Source organism: Xiphias gladius, chromosome 19 (genome assembly GCF_016859285.1).
Source record: "Xiphias gladius isolate SHS-SW01 ecotype Sanya breed wild chromosome 19, ASM1685928v1, whole genome shotgun sequence".
NCBI classification, from domain to species: domain Eukaryota; kingdom Metazoa; phylum Chordata; class Actinopteri; order Istiophoriformes; family Xiphiidae; genus Xiphias; species Xiphias gladius.
Window position 1 is genome coordinate 13751376 of NC_053418.1, and position 11707 is coordinate 13763082.

Below are 11707 nucleotides of genomic sequence, written 5' to 3' on the forward strand. Positions count from 1 at the left end.
GCTTGGTATAACCGTGATTACTTTTAGGTCATCCTTTGTATCTTTTCTCACGCCATCTGGCACAATAGTGGCAGACAAGGCTCTGCCCACAATTGCTTCCTCTTGTAAACAAACTGGTCACGGATTTGAATTGAATGATGAGAATTTGAGCTACCATGCTGAACCTCTTACGATGTAAACCATCATGAACCCAGGCGCTGAGATGCAGCTGGCCTGAGGGGTCAACTTTTAACTGCAGTGTCACCAGATCGGTTTGGAAATCATGGGAAAAATGAACTTCACGTGCTGTCTTTACCCCCGGTAATTTCTACAAAAGGTCTTTGAGTCAGTTACTCAATAAAATATCCATATGGAAAAAGTATAAATTTAAACATTTCCTCTAATAAATATAAATATAAAGCTTTCATCTTGCTATAAGATGTGCATTTTAGTTTCAAGCTTCGTTTTTGAAGGGTCAGTTGCACAAAGTACAAAATAGATTTTACAGATTTTATAAATTACAAAATGGTTGGATTTGCCCAGGTTTTGAAATATTTGCCTCTGACACTGTGTCTACACAGGAGGCATAGTGTGAGCAGTACGTTAGCAGAAGAGCAGCAGCCTCAGTCCTCCGTCTGCATCCAGACAATGTGTTCATGCACACCACTGGGTTCCAGGTCACCTGCATTTTGGAAGCTCTCACAGCCCAGTACACAATCACTGTAGTTACGTGTGTAAAATGGATGAATGTAGACTTGAAGCATGAAAATATTTAAAATAAGTGCGATGTGTAGACAGTTGGACTGACGAAGTAGAAGTGCATCTGTTCCATGAGATGCGTGTTAGTCGGATGACTGAAACCTGAATCTGAAACGCTTTCTGTGTTGACACGGCTTGAGATTTTTTTCTTCTTTTTTTTTTCTCAATGCTGACACAGTGGACGTGAATGAAATGTGTTTGGGTAACTCGCAGAACAAAAGATGTGTTTAGGAAATTCAACAGGATCTCGTCTTTCCACAAACAGCGCCCTGGGTACTCTGGATAACCCACAGACCTTGGTAAAAGCAGTTTTCATTCAAACTACTTTTTCTTTTTCTTTTTTTTTTTTTTTACAACAGAGGTAGTCCCAATAAAAAACTTCGCACTTGCCAATAAATCTAAGTTTATCTGCATGGCTAGACACCAAACACAGGCAGGACAGAAAATGTGTTATTTAGTACTTTTGGTGAGCTGATCTTCTAAAGTTCTTCCCGCAACATCAGTGTGTTAGCGTGTACTGTTCGGCCAGTATTTAGCACCTGTTTGGAAAGCCATCCCCTTAACCACTACCACTTGTGTTGTATTACACTCCAGTGGAACATTATCCTTCATTACAAGCTCCTCTGACACCGTGAACAAGAGAGCAGATGACTCATCTGACTAATGACACTATCCTCTGACTGTCAGTTAGTGCTAATTATTTCCTCTGATGTCAACAGCTAAAGCTGACAAACTTTTAATGTATATTTTCCACTCTGACAGTCTGGAACTGTCATAGTTCATTTAGGCATATGTTTAACTGGGCCCATAGTAGCACATTACATACATTTTACTTAAGCATTTGACCAGGCCAAACTGTGGCCTGGAAACTAAAAAAAATGAGTAGAATAGATGGCTGTGGAAAATTTTGACCCACTCTATGTGCTGCATTTCTAAGCTGTCCAAAAATCAAGGAAACTCAAAATAAAATTAAACTTGGCACTAGTTTGTAGATCCTTTTCTTTTAAATGATATTGTGAGAAACTGGTTTAGTACCAAAGTTTCTGGCTGCAGATTAGAGATCAAAATTTCAAGCGCGGGAATAGTAACTTCTTCGTGAGTTCAAGTTTCTAAGATATGCCCCCGGAGCTAAACATGCCTTCCAGTGAAACCCCAGCGGTCAAACTGTATTAATCTCCAGCTCTGAGCCTGACTGGTGTATGATCTCTGTATAACAGACAAACACAGAATGCTGTTTATGAAGATAATGACTCAGATAAATAAAAGTGATAAGGGCTTGGGAACCAGGCTGTACTGACTCAAAGTTCGGGAGACAGGCAGAGGAAAGGCTTTAAAATGTAAGAGAGCAGGGGACTGATCAGATACCGACCAAACACATTAGTTAAGCAAGACTTTTCCTTTCATGTTCTCCTACATCATTGTCTTCTCAGGATATTTGCTGCCTTTTAATCATTCTGTCTTTTCTTTGCCCTCCCTCTCTCTTCCAACATACAGTATACTGTAGCTCTTAACTTCATTGCTCATCCTTCCATGTTGTTTTCTTTATGTTGTAATATCTTTTAACTCTCACCTTTCATCCATCCATCTTTCATCCCTCACTGTTGGTCTCACCTTCCTTCTACTTTTATACTATAGATACTGTACTGTACTTTGGGTATGGATACTCCATTCTCTCCTGTGTTTAATGCGTTTGCCTGTCATTTGATAACTTCAGATTCTACTCATCCTTTTAAGTTTTCTCTCGTTTCTTAAAGGACTCAACAGATTTCAGCCCTAATGCTGTATTGCTCTAATGTTCCTCTCCCTCTTTTACCCAAAAAGTGACAGAAATACAATTATCAATTTCTGCTACCGTTCACGTTCAGCGGTCTTCCCCCCCGACTAATTTTTGATCGGCATCATGTTTATGTAGTAGCATTACGGAGTAAACTTGGAAACCAAAGTTTTTGTGGGGTAATAGTTACAAGGTAGACAGACTTGCAACAACGTGACGTGTTCTCTTCTAAACTCATCTACAAAGGACAGAAACATTGATTCCTGAGGACATCACAGAATACACAACACCGTGTAAGAATGCATTTATTAAAAATTAAATGAGACAATCTAAAAGTGAATACTGTATAAAAAATAAAGTTGTAGTTATGTTTTTTAAAGTGAGGAAATCTTGTTTCAGTACCACAGCAATTCATCTTAGAGGAGAACCATATATCATCAAGTATTAAAGTAATTAATCTAATCATGCTATAGCTTCTTTCACCTCATTAAAAAAAAAAAAAAATAAGGAGGAAAACAATGCAGTCAAATGACACTGACAACGCGCAGGCACACGGGTGTTTGTTTGCAAGGAAACTCCACAGGGCACCTTTAACATAAGATCCTGATGCATAAAAGATCATTTTGCAATGTAAACCACCAAGTCTTTCACTGCTTTTATATGGAAATAAAACTTGTTTGATTTAAACCTTTGGCAAACTCTAAAATACCACATTACAGTAATAAATAACATTTATTCCTTATAAAAAAAACCAAAATAAATATCAATAAGTTAATATATTCAAGATTTCATAAATACATTTCATATGTGTCTAACTTTGTCCATACCATAACATATGTCCTATACAGTAGACAGAGTGAGTCTCATTCATTGAGTTTGATTGATTTTAGTCTTTTAGGTTGAGCTCACACTCCCTACACACAACCACATTTCCTGGCAGAGTGCTTCTTCACGGTGTGGTAAACGAGGTTGTCATCCAGAAACGAGAGATCATCGTCAAACGCTGTTGGCCGGCAGCAAGCCTGAGGGGGCGTGTCTTTGGGAGGAAGCCTCCTGTTGTGAGCGAGATTGTAGAGGATTTTGTCGTAGTTGGTCTCGGACTTCCTGCATGGTCCCGAGCAGTACCTGAATAACATTTCCTCGCTGGAGCGGTAGCCCAGACCGAGGTCCGACACGTTGAGATGGATCTGTTTGAGCACGCAGCCCTGTGCTCGTCCACTGCCGCCTCCTCCTCCTCTAACCTTCCTTCCTGACTCCGCACCTCTAGCTCCTCCTCTTCCTCCTTTGCCGCTCGCCCCCTTCTTCCTCTCCCTTCTGTGTCGATTGCTACTGCTCAAGTTTTCGTTGGAGGGGGAAGAGGTGGTGGAGGAAGAGGTAGATGAGGACACGGGGGATGAGGAGGAGCGACGTATTCTGCTGATGGTCACTTTGATGAAGTCCACCACATCTTGAAACTCACTCAGGAGGGGCTCCTCCATGGTGTCTGAAACACAATAAGAGGACTGGCACTCTTACAAGGATATATCATATTGGACAGAACGTATGTTTACCACATCATACCGGCTACTGAGGAGTTGAAGTGTAGTGTAAGAAACTACACGTACAAATTGTACACACATTGTTGTTTTTTTTCTGCAGAGGAATTCCATTTGAACTGCTTCATCCAAGTTACAAATGGATCCCATTCTTATCTAGACAGTTGTATGTTTGCTTGGACTTCGTTAAAGCTACAGCAGCCAATATGTGGCCTTGTGGCACATACCACAAGAGCTAAAATAATTAATCAATTAGTGGATTCACAGAATATCAATCGACATCTATTTTAACAATCAATCAATTGTTAAGTTGTTTTTTTTAATAGCAAAAACTCTAAACATTCAAACATGTAGGATTAGGTTTTGGACAGTTGGCCAGGCAAAACAAGCCACTGAAGACATCCCCTTGAGCTTTAGGAAACTGGGACGGGCATTTTTACATTTACATTACACAATGTTATAAACTAGATTAGATTCAATTAATCAATCACAAAAATAACAGTTAGCTGCGAACCTACATACCATCATTCATTTCTGTCAAAAAACTGATAAGCATGTTTTCTGCGGGTGTCTTACGCTGTGGGAAAAGTATGAAGAAAGTACTGACATCAAAGCCCACTAGCTCTGAATGAGGTAGGCCTTATCGGTATGGAGGTTAGAGGGCAGAATGAGATATCACTGCTAATGTTTTCAGTAACTGGACCATGCACTCTAAAATATGTCCGTTTCAATAAGTTGTTTAGTATCAAATTCAGTCTAAACATTGAGTTTTGTTCTCGGGTGAAAATAAGCCTAAAGAGAGGCCGGGTCCATATGTTTCCAGTTTTCTTTTACATTGTCATTTTATCTATTGGACACAGATAACAATATCATTCGTGAAAGAAATAAAGACAGTTTAAGGCTACGCAAGCCTGCTGGATACAAATGACGTCTTGGGATGCTTTTGGCACTTTTGACACTCCGTACAAAACCAGGGGCTCTTACATGTTCCTCCTCCTGCCAGCGCCTCTCCCCAGTCCGCCGTATCCGCCTCAGCGCGGCTGACGCCCGGGGAGGTGACGGCCAGGCGGACCTGAACCGGCGGGAGCTCCAGGGGACTCTCGGCGGCGCGCCCTCCCCTCTTGGCGGACGCGGACTGCCGTCGGCTCCGGAGCAGCGGGCTGGCGTGCACGGCGCTCAGCAGTACCAGACAAGTGGTCAGTCCATCCCATAACTTCATTGTCCACTTCAGTCCGGCAGAAGGACATGGCGCGATGCAAAATCAACAGGTATCATGTGGCGGCGACGGCGAACGGCATGTTGAAGACGTCTAGTAGTTGGAGAGGAAACTGTGGGGCGCACTCATTAGTTCGGGTTCTTGCCACTGGAAAATGGTGAAGATCAATATGTTACTGCCCGCGTACTGTAAACCACACGCTATCACTCACAGGCGCAACATCCAAGGCGCAAGAAACCAAAGGCAGAAGCGCAAACTGACATCCCTCTGCGCTTGTTTGCAAACCGACGGTTTGAAGAAGAAGAAGAAGAAGAAAAAACATTCCCAGTTTACAGTTCCTTCACTCGGGTTTTCATTCAGTGACGCACACACTCCTGTTCATCCCCACTTACCATCAATCCTGACTGAGGAGAAGCGAGAGAGGTCTAACAGGAGGGATGGGGAGTGGTGGTGACGTCTGACGGCCCATCCTCTGCTTCCCCCAGTCTCCACCCATGCAGACTACGCAGAGGGGATGGAGTCCAGATTCGTGATTGAACTTGAGGTCCAGAGGTGGCGAGAGTGGAGGAGTTGTGTTATGAAGGGAGGCTCAGTCTGTGTACTCAGATGGCTGAGTTTCACACTTTCCACTAACACTACACCAGATTCCCCCAACCTGCTTTTGGTGTTTGGTTGATATTGGATGGGGAACGTGTTTCTAATCAGCCAGTCAAAACAGACTGGGCAGATTGTGTTGCTACTTAAAACCACAGTGTTTTACCGTTGATGAACAGAGGCTATTTAACATCAAGGGCTTTGAGCTGAGCTCCATTACAGCTTGACTTGTACAATTCCGGCAGCAATTTCTTGCGAAAATCTTTTCCCTCCAACATTTTGCAACAGGGAATCTTATTTAGATCAGTTTATGACTAAGTGAGGATAAATGTATTTTCCATTAGATTTCTTTTGGCGTATTGCCTTCCTCAGTTTCTGTAAGAGACATGCCAGGAACCACTGGCTTTAAAGGCGCAGAACAACATTTTAAAGGCCTGTTAAATTGTGTTGAAAAGATTTTCTCATTTTTGTTGAATAACAATTGCCTGTTTGAGAATTTGGGGAAAAATTTGTTTCTATTCAAATTCTTACTATGATATAATGATGCTGAGACACACAACAAACTACAAGTGAATGGATCAACTTACCGCACATGTGTTTTGCTGTTAAACAAATTAAGCAATTGTAAACTGCCTTCGGAAGCTGTAAACCAGCCATAGTGAGCATCAATAAGAAACACAGACCTTGCAGCAAAGCTGCAGATTAAATCCCTCTGCTGTCACATTGTGGCCTCACCTCACATCTATCTCCTCCATAGTTCAATGAAAGAATGTGAACAAGACAAATTCCATCTTTTTATCTTTTCACTGTGTCAAATTATGTTGTTATTCTCTCTCTAATAATTGTTTTAGAGAAGGCAGGGATGTGCATGGATGAAACTATGTTTAATGATCGAAACCAGAGGAAAGATGAGTGAAAGCGATCTGAGTTTATGTGCCTACATGTCAAGTGCTCTCCTTCCAAGAGTAGTTAAAAGGTGTTTATTACCTAAGTAAAACTAATCACACACACAGCTGCAAAGTTTTAAGATTTTTTTGTTAAGGATAGGCAGAGCAAATGGTGAATATAGATGATAATATATACCACACGAGCATATTTAATTCAAAGTCCAGTTGGATCAAGGTCCAGTTCGTGTATATGGAGATGTCCAGAGCAAAGACTAGACCAATAATGCAGGTTTCTGTTTTAGTGTGTTTCAGAAAGCAAATTTAACTTCTCACATTTGGTCTTGACACCAGGACAAAGAATAAGTAAATAGGTGCCAATAGGTTCAAGTGTCTTCTGATTTTGTCCACCAAAGACTACAGTTACCAAATGAATCCTTGCAATCCATGAAATGTGCAGACCTTTTTCTGCTTTGTGCCATTCAGGGCAGCCATAGCCTTCATTATCTCTGTGCTTTGAGAGTGATTATTGTGGATAAAATGTAAATCTGCTCTGGTGCAGACAAACTTTTTTTTTTTTAACCATTAAAATCTTTCCATTTCCTCCACTGCAGTTCAAGGCAGGCCTTAGACTTTACAGCAGCTCATAAACAAGGTTGATGTAAAATACATACTGTACATCCACAGGCATTTGTGCAGCATATACAGGTGTGTAAGCACACACGCACGTCCATGCACCCTCGAAGTGTAGTGTTTCATGATGAATCATGTTTGTGTCAGTGTGTGCAAACATGTTAAGCCACATGGTATTGTAATCACTTGAGTACATTGAACATGCAAAAACCATTTGAGTATCCCAATATGCTGTAACTATAAAGTCACACAGAATTAGAGTTGTCTTCCACTTGTGTTTTTAGAAGTTAGTGTACTTATGAATCAGAAGAGGCTACCCTTTCCACTGACTTGCTCACTTAACTGTATGGAAATACCTCATCCTCAAGCAATTACACCCTTGCCAAGCAGCAAATATACCAAACAGATGTCCATTTCCTTTCACGCAAGGCACCGGGGCTAATCAGGGGCTGATCTGCAATTGAATCTGTCAGACATTTTGGGGGCTCAGTTTGACTTACATGTGGCCAATGGCACAGGTCATTTCAACCGTCATTATCGGCCAACATCAAAACTGCAGCCCCGGAATGGCTTATGGGAGGGAGGAGCTGACAGCAGGAGTGGACTTCTGGTTCGGGACACGGCTGCCGGTGTACTAATTAGCAGAAAAAGGAATATCCCGACTCTACACACTGTCAGGAAGAGTGGCGAGATATGCGATAATGTTTCCTGTCATCATGTTTTCTGCATTTGCGAGTGATTTAATGCCATAGTTACAGAATTGTTGTTTGCCATGTTAGAGGCACACGGTTCGAGGGATGGCAATGTCAGTCAGTCGATTGGTCCAGAATGAGATATCTAAAAAACGGTGTGATGGATTGCCATGAAATTTGGTACACTATCCATGGTGACATGAGGATAATTCCCAATGGCTGTGGTGATCCCTTCATTTTTTTTTTCTGGGGCCATTGTCAAGTCGAAATTTGAATTAGTCATGGCATTGCCATCAGCCTCAGCTTTTTCTTTTTGGTGCTCAATAGCAAACGTTCGTGCCAATTATCACTAAACTAAGACGGTGAACATGGTAAATGTTCTACCTTCGAAACATCAGCATGTTAGTATTTGTCACTGTGAGCATGTTAGCATGCTGACTTTAGCATTAAGCTCAAAATACGGCTATGTCTAAGTTCAGACTCACAGAGAAGCTAGCATGGCTGTTTTATTTATGCCAGATGGATTTCAAATAACTGGTCAGCTTGTGTATTTCTCTAACAATTGCCAAGGTTAGGGCTCAGGAGCAGAGGGAGCTGATCAATTTTAGGCTCCAAAGGTAAGCTTTAACCACTGGAGAGCTTTGGATTCGCTTAATTTAGTATGTGGATATTAATATTTAGTGTGAGAATTTACCAAAAATAAGAAAAATAACCAGTTGTTATCAAATCAGCTGTTTCTTGCCCTGATATTAGCTTAATTTAGTTTGACTGCAAAAGTAAGAAGTTCCCCGCGTGGTGATCTTATAGCGACTCATGGATTCGGGTGGCGGTGGATGGATGATAGAATACATGATAAAAATCACCTCCTTGGCAAGCCGTAGTGGTGCTTAGAGAGTAATCCACACCATATGTACACTGGTGCTGCTGGAGCCTCAGGGTGAGAGCGATCAGGCTGTGAGAGTGGATGCCATCTGCTGAGCTGAACCGCTGGGAGTTGGCTCAGAAATGTTAAAGTGGGGTCAGTAGCATTTATGATGTTAAAACAAGTAGACCGTTTAGTCTACATTTGCCTCCAATTGTGTAATTGTAAGTAAGTGCGACATTATCGGCCGCTAGGTGGCTGCATCACACCAAAATGTTTGTTCATTTGAATGAACTTTACATCCAGTAATTTATTAAATGCAGATTAGAAAAGTGGTTGAGAACCCTGAGCCCAGATTTGCTGATCCCTCACACATGTGCAGGTAGGACTTAAATGCTGCCACTAGTGGACACTGTTTACCACTGTTATCATCATTGTGTTACACAGCACATCAGTGGCTTTAACACCTTTCTTTTCTTTATTTCACGTTTAACTACAATAACTTGCTTACCTATCAATAACTTTCTTTTCTGCAAAGTGACTGTCTGTTCCCCGTTTTTGAAGGCACAGAAATACATGTAGTACACTGAAAAGAATTAAAAGGAATTCTTATGATTATTTTTTTATATGCAAGGTGGAAATAACACACAACATGTCTTCTACACATGTTGAAGGTTAACGGATGATTACACAACAGAGGTGGAGGTCCTGTATGCAGATAAAGACTAAAATCAATTTATCTTGATATTTTAGTGATCTCCGTGGTGTGGTAAGAAAGAACCAATTAGTTCCCCTCAAATCTGACAAAACATGTCACACCCTTTTGACTACAGGCTGCTGTTCTTCTCATTAAGTTAAACAATTTTCTAAACCACCAGTCTGGTTTATTTGCTTATTTTAGATTGAAAACATTTTTAAAAATTGACAAATAATTTATTTAATTGGACAAGGCTATTATGAAAGCCACTTTGTATTTCGCTCGTGGTTCGAACAAACTTGCTTGCCAGGAGGAAAAGGTTATTATTTTTATTAGGGTACCATATAAAATAGTCAGTCTCTCCATCTTCTCCTGTGTTTGTATTTGTCCAGGAGATGGAACCAGTGAACCCCTCACATTCAATCCAGTGTCCACCTCAGCCGCTGCACATCGCCTCACCACCCTTGTGTAGTTACTCTTGGTGATGATAACCATCCTCTGTTGTCAGACTGTGGAGATCCTTTGAAAGCCTTTGTTATGTTTGTAGTTTAGTTGCGGTCTACGTCGCCGATCGGACTACACTCCATTTACGGCGTAACTGTTACTGTAATTTCTCTCAGGTGTGTCACAAGCTCCAAATGCAGAGCCTGGACTGGATTGAAATGTAAAATAAGGTGCTGTGTCAGATCTTATGAAATTATATCTTGTATATCAGTGTTCAAACCTTTGGTCAAGGCATTAAAAGGGATGTTATAAAACTCAAAAACAGGTGCGGATTGGGTGAGAACAGGTGAGAACACAAGGTCCAGATAACATCTGATTTCTGTTATTCTGAAGTAACTGAGTGCTGACATTGTCTCCACCCTGCTGTCAATATTTCATTATCAGTGAAATCAAGCATGTGTCTAAATGTGAGATCACAAGTGCAGAAAATCATCTTCCTTTTGTCCACACAGTGTAGAGTTTCTCTAAAACAGCAATGAAAAACATCTTATCTGGATGTTTTTCTTGAGAGACCATTAAGTTAGAATTGGTGTTTTTTGTTTGTTTGTTTGTTTTTTATTTTTGTATATCATGCCGTATATTTGGTATTTAATGTTTTATATTTTACATGTTTTATTTTAATATGTTGGGATTTTAAATGGCAGCTATCTTGGCCACTTCTCTCTTGTAAAAGAGATTTTTTTTTTTTAAATCTCAATGGGATTTCCTGGTAAAATAAAGGAAAAATAAAAATAAAATGATATTTCGCTCACCGTAAGTCACTCTTAACTCTGTAGAGGTGTAGTCCTCTGGCTGTTCCTGTGTTATGTTTTGGTTATTGGTTGATAGTAGCAGGTGAATAGCCAGGAATAATCAGATCACATTTTGCCTCTGTGACCCAGAGAGTACATAATTAAGATAATTGGCACATGTGAATGTGGAGAAGGACGGAAGCAAGAAGAACTGAAATTAACACAACTCTGTGTTGTGTGGCAAGACCAATATTCTGCCGTATTTGTTCTTGAGGTCTTTGATTATGTTTGATGGCATGATTTTCTTTTGGTGATCATTGGTAAACTGATAGCTGCATATCATAAAGGAGGACAACACCCAAACACACATACATACATTAAAAAAAAGACTGGGGCGTGTTGGTGTTTCTGATTTGAAAATACAGACTACGCCTGATTACCTTTGTCTGACTGGGTTTAAGGAATTGCCGTGTCAAAATTTCATCTCATTCTAAGCACTGTTATTTGGAGCGCTCCTATTACTAAGGCTGTTATGAGATGGTTTTCTGACTGCAAACAGGAATGCCATTACTGCAAAGGAAATGGACGACGACGTTTTGTTAAATGCAGTCGACACTTCAATCAACCACAATCTTCGGTGAGACGGGCGGTGGCTGAGGTTTCTGAGAACAGACATGTTGATTTGATTTTTCTCTACTATCCTTTCCCAATGTTTCCTTTCTCTCGCGTGCTTGCTACTGTTTCTTATGTGTCCCTTTCAGATACTGAGAGCGAGCCATTTGCAATTAAGACATTGTGGATTTTGGACTGGACCTAATATTCAGTGTTTTACCGGTGGCCATAAGGC

At 40.8% G+C, this 11707-nt stretch overlaps 1 protein-coding gene across 1 annotated transcript; it reads right to left on the minus strand.

Moving 5' to 3' along the window:
* Positions 1-3337: 3337 nt before the first annotated feature.
* On the minus strand, positions 3338-5281 carry LOC120805607 (glial cell line-derived neurotrophic factor-like). Its single transcript, XM_040155982.1, has 2 exons — positions 5032-5281; positions 3338-3995 (listed from the first exon to the last, which is right to left on the minus strand). Exons 1-2 carry the CDS (start codon positions 5264-5266, stop codon positions 3427-3429), a joined length of 804 nt encoding a protein of 267 aa, XP_040011916.1. The 5' UTR covers positions 5267-5281; the 3' UTR covers positions 3338-3426.
* Positions 5282-11707: the final 6426 nt, after the last annotated feature.

Bases quoted from the DNA above. Each gene is read 5' to 3' on its own strand.
- LOC120805607 (XM_040155982.1), bottom strand. From the start codon at position 5,266: ATGAAGTTATGGGATGGACTGACCACTTGTCTGGTACTGCTGAGCGCC. The intron at 3,996-5,031 runs GTAAGAGCCCCT...ATTGTGTTTCAG, and splicing joins GCTGGCAGGAGGAGGAACAT to ACACCATGGAGGAGCCCCTC.